The sequence below is a fragment of the Apostichopus japonicus genome, chromosome 17 (assembly GCF_037975245.1).
Source record: "Apostichopus japonicus isolate 1M-3 chromosome 17, ASM3797524v1, whole genome shotgun sequence".
Taxonomy (NCBI): domain Eukaryota; kingdom Metazoa; phylum Echinodermata; class Holothuroidea; order Aspidochirotida; family Stichopodidae; genus Apostichopus; species Apostichopus japonicus.
This window is the reverse complement of record NC_092577.1, coordinates 7,172,741-7,189,122: the sequence shown is the minus strand read 5'-3', so window position 1 is coordinate 7,189,122 and position 16,382 is coordinate 7,172,741. Positions and strand designations below refer to the sequence as shown.

At 35.4% G+C, this 16,382-nt stretch overlaps 2 protein-coding genes across 4 annotated transcripts in view; one reads left to right on the top strand and one right to left on the bottom strand.

Moving 5' to 3' along the window:
- The window catches only part of LOC139985127 (uncharacterized), a 163,500-nt gene extending 160,609 nt beyond the window's left edge, over positions 1–2,891 (top strand). For all 3 annotated transcript variants that reach the window (XM_071999361.1, XM_071999359.1, XM_071999360.1), the window contains 2 exons: positions 525–2,056; positions 2,656–2,891. In XM_071999361.1, coding sequence (XP_071855462.1) covers positions 530–2,056; positions 2,656–2,868 — 1,740 coding nt within the window. In that variant the 5' untranslated portion in view covers positions 525–529 and the 3' untranslated portion in view covers positions 2,869–2,891. The remainder of the gene's footprint in view (positions 1–524; positions 2,057–2,655) is intronic.
- Positions 2,892–10,107: 7,216 nt separating this feature from the next.
- LOC139985133 (uncharacterized) lies at positions 10,108–15,533 on the bottom strand. Its single transcript, XM_071999371.1, has 2 exons — positions 12,318–15,533; positions 10,108–11,108 (listed from the first exon to the last, which is right to left on the bottom strand). Exons 1-2 carry the CDS (start codon positions 12,640–12,642, stop codon positions 10,276–10,278), a joined length of 1,158 nt encoding a protein of 385 aa, XP_071855472.1. The 5' UTR covers positions 12,643–15,533; the 3' UTR covers positions 10,108–10,275.
- Between the last annotated feature and the right edge of the window lie 849 nt (positions 15,534–16,382).

Genomic DNA, 16,382 nt, shown 5'->3' with positions numbered 1-16,382 from the left:
TGTTCGCTCAATTACAATATTATTATAGTTACTTTGTTGGCTCCTACGCTTATTCAAATTAATGTTAGGGTTTATACATAAGCATTCATCCATGTGTGCAAAGCAATGTACAATAACTTATACATTGCTGCGAGGCCTGTATAACAGTGGTTATATGTGGATGGAAATTGGTGTTACTGATCCTATTCTGAACAGATATTATGTTCTAAACTTTTCTAAATGACATCCCCGTTAGGAAATTACAACAGTAGAAATGTCACATAATAGTATAGTATTGTAAATGTTATGAACCTTCTGTATTGGCTAAGTGGTACCCTTTGCACAAACCAACTATTTAAAACGTCCCGACCACCTCCCTCTCCCTCCTCATTTGCATACGTTTTTTTTTCTTTACTTCCCGAACAAACCTGTTGATGTAAAATAACTTCCTCTGTAATTTCATATCCAGGTGTTCATATGAAATATATAATTTTATTTTCTACGATGATATGATTTTTTCTTTTTCTTTAATTTGCATTTCTCAGACCGTATGGAGCAATTCAAAGCAGAGCTGAAAACGGAATATGAATATTCATATCGGTCCATTCGACCAATCCCTTTCTTAGAGAAACAATACCCAGTCCAACGTTTGTTTCTCGAGGGAGGAGTTGAATATCTCTCTAAAGATCAGACTAAACATCAACATCGCTGGCAGAAAGTAGATTCTTTCAAAGACATTTTTATCAAAAATGTAATGGAAGATAACCGATGGATTATTGAAGGTGAACCAGGGTCCGGTAAATCATTCCTAACCTTACAACTCACGTATGAGTGGTGTGCTAATGACGAGGAATCTTGTCTGTGTGACGTAGACATATTGATTGTAGTTAAGATGAGACAATTATCAGGTGTGTCGTCTATTTATGAGGCTATTAAACGTTTCGTTTTATCCAAAGACTCTAAATTTTCTATTGATGATATTGAAGAAATACTTAGTGAAGCAGAAACCTCTTTAGTGATTGTGCTAGATGGGATTGACGAGTACCCTCACCACAGCCTATCAAATCATTTCATGAATATCATCAAGAAAATAATCTTACCAAAATGTAAACTTATCGTTACAACACGATCAGGTAAAATACCTCACGAATGTGTTGATTGGACCAACCGTGTAAGATTAACGGGATTTAGTACTGAAACACAGGAAAGGTACGTACGTGAAGTATTAACATCAGGTAATGATGATGAAACACTGAATGTTATCAAGGAATGGCTTCCAAGTACTTCAATCCTCTATGAATTCTATCAGATCCCTCTAATCTTTGTTACGTATGCTCACCTCTCTCACGAGACTGAAAGTGAACTATTGCATTGTACCTCCATAACCAGTTTCTTCAGTCACGTGATCAGCTCTTTTTATAGTCATTTTGATAATAAGATGGAATATGCAAATATGGACAGGGGCTTTGTAACAAGTGATAAACACAACCAGGAATTTAATAGACTTTCGTTTCAGGGCCTTCAGTTACAATCAGAAAGTCCTCAGTGGGAAAAAGATTTACTTATCAACGAGATTGGAGAATCTTTCATTGAAACATTCATAAGCATTGGGATATTACGAGAGGAGGACAGAATATCAAACCAAACTGAAGAAACTCTACCAAATTCTGAAGCCACTAATATTATCAAATTTTATCTCAACCTTTACTGTGATTGGTACGCTGCTCATTATTTGTCTGACGTCACCGCTAAGGTTGATGATCCCGATAATAAGTCTGATGGAGACGAAGGACTCGAAATACTAGAGGACTTGGATCCTTTTACCTTCCAGTACCTTTACCGATTTGCGTGTGGCTTAAATCCTGGATGTGCAAAACACATATTAGATTATCTGAGCCATATAGAATGTGGAGATGTCTTTGTGATGTTGTGTTTACTTGAACAACGTGGAAAGGTAGATGGAATCAAAGACAATCTGAGAGAAATCTGTTCCAGAACATTACAGATGAGGAATCAAGATACTAGGGTGATACAGAGATCTGTTTTACAACTGATAAACATCGCTGCTAGAGAAAAGGTATAGTATAGAGTAAATTCACCATTCTGAAGAACTGGTTACAAGGTAGAGCGCAATGTGTTATAAGGCACGCCACTATATGTATGGTGTGCACATGTTGTGAACGCTATGTAAATGCTTGAAAATATCTATCTTTTATAAAAGAAAATATATGAAATGATCAAAAGTAAGGAAACCAACAAACATACTGGTTTTAATATTCAACATTTTCCGCCAATCTCCTATAGTCATGATGATGAAATGCAACGTTAATATATAACCAGAAGAATGAACACTAAAGTAACTGTTCATATCGAGGTGACATGATACTGTTGTAATATACACGAGCATTTATTATGTGCACATGAACAACTCAAATCTATCGATTCTGATTATGTGATTTCACAGAACAAATTATAATTTCGAAAACACTACGTTGTTAAAGATCAGATGATGTAAATTGCTCGACAATTATAAAGGAACTTGGACAATGAAAAATGCGATTATTGTGCCACATATAATATATGAATATTCAGTAAAATTCACTGTTGATTGATGATTATTCATATTAATCAATGAAAATACTATTAATAATCGTTCTACTTATTCTTTCGTTACAGATACCTGTTTCAAGTTTATATCTCTTTGAGTCTTTCCAGTCAGTAGATGTCTTAACCAGTCATATTGTTCTTAAATCTCAACTTCGTATTCCAATACTAGAGAACGTTGAGCAACTTTGGTTTGAGCAAAACGGACACGAAATGACAGAAATTGAGTTGGATGGAATACTCAGCTTTATAGCAAAGTGTGAAAAACTGAAAACAGTAAGGTAAATTATGCATCTTGAAGATCTCATTCATAACAAGTACATTGTCTGTCGCGGTCTGGCGAAGCGAACTCTCTTGGAGTGTTTCTCTTGAGGCTAAATAAAGACTGAGTGGACCGGTGTTAAATGGAGTAGTAGGTAAAGAAATGCTGTAGATAAATATCTCTTTGAGTCTTTCCAGTCAGTAGATGTCTTAACCAGTCATATTGTTCTTAAATCTCAACTTCGTATTCCAATACTAGAGAACGTTGAGCAACTTTGGTTTGAGCAAAACGGACACGAAATGACAGAAATTGAGTTGGATGGAATACTCAGCTTTATAGCAAAGTGTGAAAAACTGAAAACAGTAAGGTAAATTATGCATCTTGAAGATCTCATTCATAACAAGTACATTGTCTGTCGCGGTCTGGCGAAGCGAACTCTCTTGGAGTGTTTCTCTTGAGGCTAAATAAAGACTGAGTGGACCGGTGTTAAATGGAGTAGTAGGTAAAGAAATGCTGTAGATAAATGTATGTAGGCCGGTCCAACATGGAGGAGTAGATAAACATATGCCGTAGATACATTTATCTATCTCTTGAGGCTAAATAAAGACTGAGTAGACCGGTGTTAAATGGAGTAGTAGGTAAAGAAATGCCGTAGATAAATGTATGTAGGCCGGTCCAACATGGAGTAGAAGATAAACATATGCTGTAAATAAATGTATCTTATTTCAAGTGGTTCTTCGAGTAAGCTTTCTTAGTTCATCATTAATAAAAGCACCTGTGGAAGTGAGTAGTAAGAGTGCAACGACAGGACAACACCGCAGGCATGTTTACCAGTAGATAACTTTGTATATAAAATCATTTTGTTCAAGAATGACACTGTATGACTCCTGTCTGTTGATGTGGAAAAAAAAGAAAAAAAATTGTAAAAGAATGTGCAATGACAGATTGCTATTCACTGACGTAGTTATGTCAAAATTACTGAATACATTAGTTATTAACTTCGGGGCATTTGTAAAGTATACGAATACTACGAATGCTACAACTTCCCTTTATGCGCCTTCTCTCGTTAGTTTTGGTAGTGATGACATCACTTCCGGTAGGTCATAACCCAGTCCTCTAAAAGATTATCATACTCCTTTTGAGAGGATTGTTACCGGGAGCCGGGGATGGGGGACTGTAGCCCACCCCCTCCCCACCAAAAAACAAAAACAAGAAGACATTTTACCGAAATTCAGACAATATGCTGATATTGTTTCAAGCACTGCCAACAAACAAAACTAAACTGCAATAATATTTTTGATGAGAATCATTGGTACAAAATTCAGCTTCTGTCAATAAGACTAACATTCTAAGCTTGCCTGATTATAACCTAACATTACTATTGTGGAGTTTTGACACAGTTAGAATTCTATGCTTTCCTTCTCTGTTCAAGACGATGTTATGATAAACACCACTAGTGGCATTCCTTATGACAAACACGAGTTTCAAAAGTGAGGGGGGCTTCAGGGGGATTACATTTTCAGGTAAATCGCTACAATCCCTACCCCATCCCCCATTCAATTGGGTTCCTACACCTATGGTCAGGACCTAATCCACTGGGCTGATGTATCATCTTGTAAATGCTCGTACATACAGATCCCCTGGTACAAACCTGTACCGAAGATTCTGGATTCAATGACAGTATTTGTTGGTAATCCCAAGTTTAAAAAAACATTAATTAAAATCGTAGGAAATTCAAAGTTAAATCATTGTTCTACTTTCGATGTTTTTTTTTTCTCCACAGATTTAACTATTCGTTGCTACCCGTCGGATTTTATCGTCATGCAACATTGACGTCATTGAATGAAAACAATGTTGAAGGTAATTGTTGAAATCATGAAAATAATACTTTAACTGGATATAACTTTTATAATAACAACACACTCAGTTTTAAAATACTTATTACATTGAAACTGGTAACAAACGTGTAGTTTTTTATTTGTAAAATATTGTTTGCATTGACAATAACTAGAATCCTTCAAATTATTTAACACCCTTTAAGTAATCTACATGGAATGAAATACGTAAAACAATTGATTAGTGTATATATAGCAATGATTGGGGTATCCAGTGATTAAGGTTTACTAAATCATGACAGGTAGGTGTGACGTCATTGGGCTTTGTATGATGTCATATACTTGTTATTTCGTCACCTGTAATTAAACGACTACATTTTTGTGCTTAAGATTTAAAGGATGGTCATTAGAAAACAAGTTTTTCTACTTAATGTAAGACATTTTCATCTCTTTTCAGTTTTATGGTATCCATCAGAAGTTTGGTATCGTTTGAATCTCAACTCTGGTACTTGGCAGGTATGGATCAGTTTACATAATAACAAAATATCAATAACGTGACTTAATTTTTGATTCATGAATTATTTCCATCATTTTATAAAAGAACAGTACATCATTATTTCCATTGTGTCAAGTTTCTCTGTCAGAATTTCCTTGTTGGATTTCTTTCCGAATCATATTGCGTTGATTTTTCTAGATTTCAAACACTTCTTTAGGTTGACATCAACGCACCAGTGTGAATATAAAAATTAGTTAGTGTTCAAGTGTACTCGTATGAAGATATAATTAGCTTTACGCCCGGATGTCTTGATCTTGTTTTATATTTGTTTTAATTTTTTTCCAGCACAAAATCGGCAAAACTGATCTCACTGAAGAAGACTACAATAGAGTGGTATGTTCAGTTTACAAGGCTAAGATTAAGGTTTTTGTGTCTTTACCTCTGCTTTGATTTGATTTTACGATTAATTATAGTTTTAATCAATATTCATTAGAAGGTTTTAGTTACCCAGAAAATAGTGCGATACTTTGTCATGTCTCCTTTATCATTTTCCTTACCTATTAACTAACCCTGTCACTGACCCTATCAATTACCTATTCAATAACACTGTCACTTACCCCCATCACTTATCCAATCACATACCTATTCACTAACCCTATCACATACCTATTCGCTAACCCTGTCACTGATCCATCACTTACCTATTCACCAACCATATCACTGACTCCATCACTTTCCAATTAACAATCCCTAGCAATTACCCAATCCCTTGCCTATTCACTAACCCTGTCACTGACCCCATCACTTACCTATTCACTAACCCTGTCACTGACCCCATCACTTACCTATTAACTAAACCTGTCACTGACCCTATGACCTACCTATTCACTAACCCTGTCACTGACTTCAACACTTACCAATTCACTTACCTGTCATTGACCATCACTTACATATTTACTTACTCTGTCAATAACTCCATCACTTACATATTCACTTACCCTGCCACTGACCCCATCACATACCTATAAAATAACCCTGTCACTGACCCCATCACTTAAATATTCACTAACCCTGTCACTGACCCCATCACTTACATATTCACTAACCCTTTCCTGAATCCATCACTTACCCTGTCACTGACCCCATCACATACCTATTTATTAACCCTGTCACTGCACCATCACTTAGCTATTCACTTACCCTGTCACTGTACCATCACTGACATATTCACTTACCCTGTCACTGACCTCATCACATATCTATTCACTAACCCTGTCACTGACCCCATCACTTACATATTCACTAACCCTGTCACTGACCCCATCACTCACCAATTAACTTCACCCTGTCACTGACCCCAGCACTTACATATTTACTAACCCTGTAACCGACCCCATCACTTACATATTCACTACCCTTGCCACTGACCCTATCACTTACCTATTTTATAACCCTGTCATTGACCGCATCACTTACATACTTACTAACCCTGTCACCGACCCCATCACCAACATATTCACTACCCCTGTCACTGACCCCATCACTTACCTATTCTATAACCCTATCCTGACTCCATCACTTACCTATTCACTAACCATATCACGTACCTATTCATTTAACCTGTCACTGACCCCATCATATACCTATTTACTTACCCTGTCACTGACCCTGCCACGTACCTTTTCAATTATCCTGTCACTGACCTCACTACTTACATATTCACTAACCCTGTTACTGACATCATCACATACCTATTCAAGATCCCTGTCTCTGACCCCATCACTTACACATTTACTAAATGAACGTAACCGTCTTAAGTTCTGTAATTGATGTGCTAAGTCAACGTTTGGAGGTCATATTATCAAATATTTGTAACTTCGAACCATTGACTGCGATATCAGGTGCCGACCCAGGAGAGGGCGTCTTCCCCCTTTTTTCAATCGACAAATAAGTGATTGCGTTTAGACTTAACTATCTGACCTCCTATAGAATCTAGCTTTGCCTCAGAATGAACCATTTGACGTCAACAAAAAAGTATCTGGGATCAGAACCCCAGGCATCTTATATTGGAATTTGATTCAACGATCACATTCTGGTTATAATGCATATAAACTTATGTAATACTTGTACGCTGTAGATTTCATATTGACTTACGCGTGCAGACTTTATAGCAGAAGAAAAGTTGATTAAAAGCTTGGAAGAAGTGTGTTTCATTCTTGTTCAAATTTCTTGAAATGCGTTCACTCTCCTACTATACTCTCCTGCAACAATTTAATTTATTTCTCTATTCCTAGGTTTCCAGCTTCCGTGATATGAACGTCTAACATCAGCTAAGTAACTCCTGTATTGCGATTTTGAGGTTGTTTCGTCGCCCTATATACGGTCAAATTTGAATCAATGTGATAACGTCAGAAAGATTTCAATGGATTGCTAAAAAATGCATATTATAAAAGTAATAATTTCTCTAAGTAGCATTGACCTTTTGTTAAAATGAACTTTGGATAATAGATAAATGTTGTACACTTCTTTATTTGACATAGCATGGTCAATCTTATCTCAGTGTAAGATGTTAGAACGCATCTAAGAAGATCGCAAATCAACAATGTAATAAGATATAATAGACCAGATGCGTCAGATTGGTTTTGTGTATGTGTGCGTGGGTGGGGTAGAGATTAAGTGGGGGAGGTTAATGGAGAATTTAATGATATACTCAATACATATTACAATATTAGTAACAACCAAAGAAAGACAAGTGACCCAAGTCAGTTTATTCAAGAGTTTCAATCTATTGTTATAGACTTACACATTCACAGTAAATGTCTAAAAACTTATTTTACAATGTGGTACTGTCGTTATTTGTAAATACAAATCCTCCTTTTATTTGATATGTCTGAATGAGCTCAAGTATATCTGGGAATGAGGAGTTGTAGGGGTATGACTAGATCATTTATAATATTTAAGGTATTAATTAGTTACGACCGGAGAAAGAATCAAATTATTTCACTCTTAGTCGATTTCATGTATTTCAATCATTTGTTATTGACGTACATACTTGCAATATATTGCTAGTAATTCATTTTATGTTATGCTATTTTCTTGCTAAAAACAATTTATATCAAGAGTTTTTTTTTAGCAATGACGACCACCAAATTATAACGCCTCTGTTATATCGGATTTTCAACTACGGTTAATATTGTTCTGTATTTAAAGGCAATTTGTCTTACTTTATGCTATTTTAGTTATTTGGAGAAAATTCAAATATTTGAGTTTCACAAGGAACGTCTTTTTCTAAAGAACACCGCGTAAGATTCCTGAATAACGCAATATTTACAAGAAAACAACACACAAGATGTTAGCCAACTGATCTAGGAAAAACTAATTTGTAAATTAAGATAACATAATAATTTCAAATTAACCATTAGCCACTTCCATTTCCCTTTCCTTCTGTAATCAATGAACATGCTTGTTACGTCATTGTTTCAGTTTGTTTGTATAGTCACAGACTCTTTTTGGAAACACACCCATTCATTCCCTGCTATCATATGTGATGTTAGAGGTATTTTACGATAATAAACTAATAGGCCATGGGCCGTGGCTCTGAATTCCTTCCAGAAAATGATTCCTGTTACGTCCGGAGTGGTATTACATGAAATATAGTCTGAGTTATAGATAATATGTCCTTAATAAAGAATCAAGTTGTTCTTTTGCTCAAAAGTGGCACATTAATATGTAATTCACAGATAAAATGTCAACTTTTCCAACATAAAGAAAAACATAAGAAAAACAGCGCCCTCACTTGATCAAAAATACTTAGTCTGTCTCCAGATAGAAACAGTTTACCCCCCAAAAATTCACATTTTGATGTGGAAACCTTTATAATTGTAAAGATTATGTATGGCACAACATTTCTAAAAGTTTGTATATAGGCATATGGCTATTGGAATCATATTTTTCAACTGTACTTGGTGTTTATATGTGGTGGGGATAGGCCAGTTTGTTCATTGTTGAAATACACTATTTCTAGGCAATTAATGATCCAGTAATAACAAATGAGAGCAAGGAGTAGGCCAGCATGTATACATAACATGATTGAGGAGGGGGTCATTCTTGGTGAATAAATAAGTACACTATTTCATATTCATTATAATCAAACTGGAGATTCCGATAGACTTTTTTAACAAACAAAGTATGTCTAAACAGCCCTAAAAAAGTGACAAACTCAGATATGTTCTTCTTTTATTTATCAACTGCAAATCTTTTCAACATGTTTAGAACACCAAAGTTCACAACAGACTTCTACATGTACAATGTTTTGTTACAAGCAGCGCTTCACCTAACTACCTTAACAAAAAAACTTTAAATCTCATTTGTAATATGCATTAAAACTGTTTGTTGATCATACATTGTACATGAAACTTCTGTAGATAGTATCAGTAAGTTGTACTCTTATGAATACCCATGGTGAATGGGTGGCACTTACTCGTCAACAACAAGTTAAACGACTGTACACACAGGACCAATCCACAAAAATCGAGCCTCGTTTTGTTTGTTTGTTTTTTTTTTGCGGGGGGGGGGGTGTTTGAGTGATCGCATAATCAATATTCAATAGGGTGTGGTGCACTGACTATGTCTTTGATTATTGTATGTTAAATTCCATTATGAAATGGTGTTCTGGAGACTGGTGTTAGCCAAGATTAAACTAACATGAAATAAAACAACAATTTGTGTGGAAATTTGCATCAAATTGAATAAACAATAACGTGAGATATTACTTCATCGGACCATTTCGAATCACATTATAGTCCTACACCTTTTCCAACTGATACTGAAAGTTACAACAGAGTACAATTTGATTTTTTTTTCAAACTAAATTCATAGCCCCAACTCTTGACACTCTACTGAATTTGTTTTCTTCATGTTTGTCCTACAGATCCCTCTATTTCCTTACACATTATTTGAACATGTAACTAATGATGCACTATATTTAGTTTACACATTCCTGCATGTATTTACACATCTAACAATCACAATTTTTGAGTTCACATTTTAAAAATGCTAGATTTTGAAATATTACTCCAAAGTCCAATTGATGTCTGATGTCATGCTGTGCCCAAATGTACCTCTCGGACAGCAATTCTAAGCTGTCTAGCTGTAAAGTACATGTCACTCGATGAAATGCCTTGACTTCTACAAAAACCTTTTTGTTCATGCTGCAAATCAGATTCACTACCACTTGAAGTGTCTAACTCGTTACTTGACTTTGTATCATCTTGTAGATTAACCAGGTTTACTGCTAGATCCTGAGCTTCTACAGTTCTGGAAATTACAACTTCACTTTCATAGCGTCGCGTTGGTCGCAAAAAATGAAGTTGTGGATAGGAGCCTTGGAGACGCTTTTTTAAGTTGTAGGATCTGTAACTTGAGGCATCAATCCCTTGAACTTCTTTAACCATTTTGATGAACTGGGCTGTGAGTTTTGTCATCCTGATCGCACCCTGTTGTTTAAGAATCTGTTCATCAATGACATTGTGGCAAAGCTTTGCATAAGACTCTGCATATAGAATATCTGTTGTTTCTTTTGGCCACTTCCGAGTGAGAAATCTGGTTGCGTTGCGAAAACAACTCGGATGGTATCTTGCCTCGGAATCAACAAGGTCTCTGCCACGCATTTGCAAAAGAAGGGATTCGTTACATGTCAGCTCAGCAGCCTTTCTGAGTTTCCCAGCATCTATTGTCCCGTAACGAGTCAGGGGCTCTCTTCGTCTCTTACAGGTCACCTTGTCCCTTATCCAGTGATCAGTGTGACAAATGATGCACGACACTAGAAGTATGTGTGGTCTGCCTGAAGAAGATGGTCCAGCTACGTTTGATCTTAGTGTTCGCTTCTTACAGACAGGTTCAACATCGTCGTTGTCATCATCAGTGGAATCATCTGTAACATTCAAACAAGAGAAAGATACAAATTAAATACAACTTTAAAAAAGTTTAAAATATTTGCTCTGAATTCATTAACCTACACCATTTTACAACTTGAATTGACAAACCTAGCCCAGTTTATCTAAACTTGTTATAATGAATAACTTTTCTTTACAAATGAAAATTTGGGCATAGATTTGGGGCCCTTGTCTTATTTTATCAAATCATTGATATCGACCTCCACCCATATAAAAAAATAAACCAAGTATTTGTACAAATGAAATATTGGGCGTGGGTTTGGGGCCCTTGTCTCATTTTATCAAATCATTGAGCAATAATGAAATATCGACCTCCACCCATATAAAAAAATCAACCAAGTATTTGTACATATGAAAAATTGGGCGTGGGTTTGGGGCCCTCGTCTTATTTTATAAAACAAAGTGTCTATTGTTACGACTAGTCGTAAGAATAATTCCCGACTACGCATGCGCAGTTGCTATTTTCATGACCAGGAGTACTATTTTTACGACGAGGAGAAACAATAATTTCCGGTTAGGGTTAGGGTAAGGGTTAGGATTGAGGTTTAGGGTTATGTTTAGGGTTAGGGTTACCCCTACTACATGCGCAGTTGCTTTATTTACTTTACTGCGCTTGAATTTGCCTTGGTCGTAAGACTAGTTTATAAATAATTGTTACGACTCGTCGTAAGAATAGCCACGGCCTTTATAAAACTCACAGAGCAATAATGAAATATTGATCTCCAGTCCACCCATATAAAAAAAAATCAACTAAGCGCAAATGGAAAATTGGGCGTGGGTTTGGGGCCCTCGTCTCATTTGATAAAATCATAGAGCAACTACTGAAGAAAGTCTAAAAGTTAAATATCAAACTCCCCCCCCCCCCCATGACAGGTACTTCTATTTGTTGAACACATGCCAAATTTAACTTAACACACACTAAATAGAGATTTTAATTGTAAATGTATCCCTGTTGTTTGTACATATCTAACCCTAACCCAAATAAATTCACGATTACATCAGGTTGATGCATTTTGCACAACAAAATGACAGCAGGACTAGGTTACAATACAATAACAAACCGTCAAGAACGAATGTAAAAACTTAAATAAAAGCACAACCACATTCCACAAAATGTCAGATTGACATTTCTAATTTCAGTTGGAAAATGGGTTCATACTCATAATATTATTTAAATGTTTGCTTACCATCTTTGGGCGGATTTTTAGCAAGCCTTTCTTCAGTCTTGTTGAGTTTATTCATCTGTGAATCTCTGGTATTGTAGCAATCACAATGATAGCCAATGCACGACTCACCATGCTCATGATCTTGAAAATCAGCTAAAGATTTTGAGCTCTCTATACAGTATTTTGAAGTGACATCTCTAGCTAATGCACCATAAATACCTGGTAAAACAATCCACCTTAAAACACAAACCTTGAATTTGGCAAAAGAGCTGTCAGAAAAGGATGAAATATTCGTTTTTGTCTGTGCACACACATGCATACAACATTTGAGTGTGGGAGCAGCCATGTTTGTGCAGTTAGTGTAACCATGGTGTAACCAGACCACAGATCAACAGCTGTGATTGGTCAATTAAGGTTTGACCTGGAAATACTGACCAATTAGATAAGCTCTTTTAAGAGCAATGGATAATTTCTTTTGTTAGTTTTTCTTAAATTCTGACTGTTTGTGCCAGTAGAACCAAAAAGAACAAGTCAATCTTGATTCAGTACATATTTATACTAACTATTTCAGAGAAATTAACTTTCCCCACTGACCATGTGAACAAAAGTGCATCTAAATTTGCCATGGCCCATGGCCTATAATGAGTCTTAGCCTATTTTTATTTAAAGTGGTCTGTTAAGTCAAATCTAAAGCTGGAATTTGATGAGCACATCAACTGGAATGACTGGATTTCAAAATAAGATTCTAACTCCAGTCAGCAATGTTCCTTTCCTATTAATACAATTATTGTTGTAGCTAATTAAATGTCCTAAACGTGCATAACATAATTATATATGACTGTATAGTGCTTCATAAGTCATTGAATGGATGAATAATATTAAACAAAGATTTTTACAAAATACCTGATTCGTCTGATGAAGGTGCAAGAGTGCATGTTTCGTGCTGTTTTTGTTTCTTTCTGATATCCTTTTATCTTTCTATTTTCTATCATATCCACTATTGTTATATTATGGTGAAGTAAGAACTCAGAATTGTTACTATTTAAATGTTGCCTTCAATTTCACATCTTCGAGTCGGTCGATTCCGATCAACGAATAAAAAGACGGTTTTTCATCATCTGCATCGTCTGCAGAAACAAAACTAATGCATATAACGTGATCTTTCGCAAGTAATGTTCATATTGGCAATGTCCTCCACCGTACCTTGAAATTTTCTTACTAGTACTTACATGTTTGTATTTATCCATAGTAGGACTGTGAACTACATGAACCATACGTACTATTACAGGTCTTGTAAAATCAAGTGTATTCGGATGGAACGCTTGAGTTATATACTTTACTGTGTTAGGTCGATTGAGTTTTTTTCTTTACTGTGTTAGGTCGCTTGAGTTATATACTTTACTGTGCTTCGTCGCTTGAGTTATATACTTTACTGTGTTTGGTCGATTGAGTTTTATACTTTACTGTGTTTGGTCGCTTGAGTTATATACTTTATTGTGTTAGGTCGCTTGAGTTATTTACTTTATTGTGTTAGGTCGCTTGAGTTATTTACCTTATTGTGTTAGGTCGCTTGAGTTATATACTTTACTGTGTTTGGTCGATTGAGTTTTATACTTTACTGTGTTTGGTCGCTTGAGTTATATACTTTATTGTGTTAGGTCGCTTGAGTTATTTACTTTATTGTGTTAGGTCGCTTGAGTTATTTACCTTATTGTGTTAGGTCGCTTGAGTTATATACTTTACTGTGTTTCGTCGCTTGAGTTATATACTTTACTGTGTTTGGTCGATTGAATTTTATACTTTACTGTGTTTGGTCGCTTGAATTATATACTTTATTGTGTTAGGTCGCTTGAGTTATTTACTTTATTGTGTTTGGTCGATTGAGTTATATACTTTACTGTGTTTGGTCGCTTGAGTTATATACTTTACTGTGTTTCGTCGCTCGAGTTATATACTTCACTGTGTTTGGTCGCTTGAGTTGTATACTTTACGGTGTTTAGTCGACTTACAATGCTTGTAGCTCTTATAATGATTTATTATTAAACTAGAATTAATTCTAGCTTGTTTTCTCTCTTCTAATAAAATTCCACGATCCGACAAATACTATCATAAACCATAAACTATCTTTACAAAGCGCCCTTAATTTGACATACTTTGCATGGGGCTTATGAAGATTATGTTAATATTGAATGAATATTAATATTACGTTATAAATTTGTCAATAAAACCACCCTACTTAGGGAAGGTCATATAAGCAGAATGAAGTCTGATCCAATACCTTGGTGAGTTAATGACAGCACACAGTTCACAAAACTTGTTGTTAACCTTGTGTAAATATATCTTATTTGCTTAACATGAGAGAAGAAGATATATGGTGAGTAGGTTATAAATAAGTCGGCTGATAAAGATTAACAAATCAGCGACAAGCAGATTTGATATGGTCGTTGATAATAATATTTACCTGATACATTGATCAAATAGGTCACCCTCGGCACGTTAACTTATGGAAAAATCGTAAATTGGTACCTGGTACAAGGCACGGTTCTGGAAGGGGTGGAAGGGGTTAACAGGTAGTTATTTGCACAACCTTACGTATATACCAAATTATACACTTCGTTTATATTCAAACAACTATGCCTCAGAATACCACATTTCACGTCTAAAATGTTACTTCTCTGGGGAGACTTTTCCAAATCCTGAATTCACCCGGGCCAATTGACAGCAGACAATGCCAAGACAAATTCCAATTCGCAGCTATCCGTCATACATATCACTTGAAATTACCATAAAAACGATCAGTATTGGCTCTAAACATGCTAGAGAAGTCGAATAATGGTCACCCATGTCCATTTTGCATTACTCTGTTACCCTAACATCATTCCCCTATTTGACACATCATAATGTCTATTTAGTCCATTATTACTGTCTTGACAGGCTTTTGGTACTTTTCAAATCATTTATTGACTTTAAACTATTGACAGGCTTCGTTCATTAAAATGCTGTTCAGAATAAACGAGAAAAAAGAGCAAATAGTTTTGGAAACTGGAACTGGACTGATGTGCTTCACAGATCTAGAAGAGGGTCTAGCTGATATCATATGACTACCATATGTTTTTTCATACAGTGATTTATTGTAACATATTGACACGATAAACGTCACTCATATATTATTACCAGAGATTTACTTACTTGTCCGAAACAAATATAATGTGTGTGTTAACTTCAAAAATATTGCGCTAATATCGATATCCGTATTCATTTCACCCATTCTCTTTTAAAAAATAATATTTCGCTCTACGCTAGTTACTAAGCGACTCGATTGAAGATAGATGACAACGTGTACTTTGTACACTACGTTTGTATCAACTATAGACGAATTTACACAAAACTGTGTTTCATCGACAGGGCAAATAGTTTATCACAGCATCAACACAAGTTATGGACGAATAGAAGTGGAATAAAAAGAATATTATACATAAAATACTAATTTAAAGTTGGAAGTACGTTGTGACTAATCCGAAATGTGTCAAGTTTCTAGATCTGCTATAAATCTTCATTTTAGAGGGCGCTCGATATTTTCCCTAGGTCAGTCTCTTCGCGGAAGTTCTTTCGGAAATACTTCCGTGGCTCCTTAAGTCTTAGCTTTTTGTTGTTGGTGGTGGTCTTCCGCCGAGATTAAACTAATGAGTGCGGTTACGAGCCTTAAAACTGCTGTTATTGGTAAATATAATCTGATAGTGGCATATATACACACACCAGCTTTAGGAGAGAACAGATCTCATAAATCGTCTGTATTTTGTGCGTGTTTTTGTCACTTCTGTTACTGTTACTTGTCATTTAGCATTTGAAGAAGATCCTGCTAGGATCGAAACGTCAGGCCACCTTACTTTTACACAAAATTAAAACTAATCAGAACAAACACCAAACTTGGTTGTGAGTATTGAATAATCTGATAAATATTGATTAATATGATAAATATTGAATAATCTATTACATATTTAACAATCTGATAAATATTGAATAATCTAATACATATTTAATAATCTGATAAATATTGAAGAATCTAATACATATTTAATAATCTGA

What these genes read in the sequence shown, in the direction of transcription:
- LOC139985133 (XM_071999371.1), bottom strand. Translation starts at nt 12,642, where the DNA reads ATGGCTGCTCCCACACTCAAATGTTGTATGCATGTGTGTGCACAGACA. An exon ending in TAAAAATCCGCCCAAAGATG is followed by an intron (nt 11,109 to 12,317) that starts GTAAGCAAACAT and finishes TGAATGTTACAG; the next exon opens with ATGATTCCACTGATGATGAC.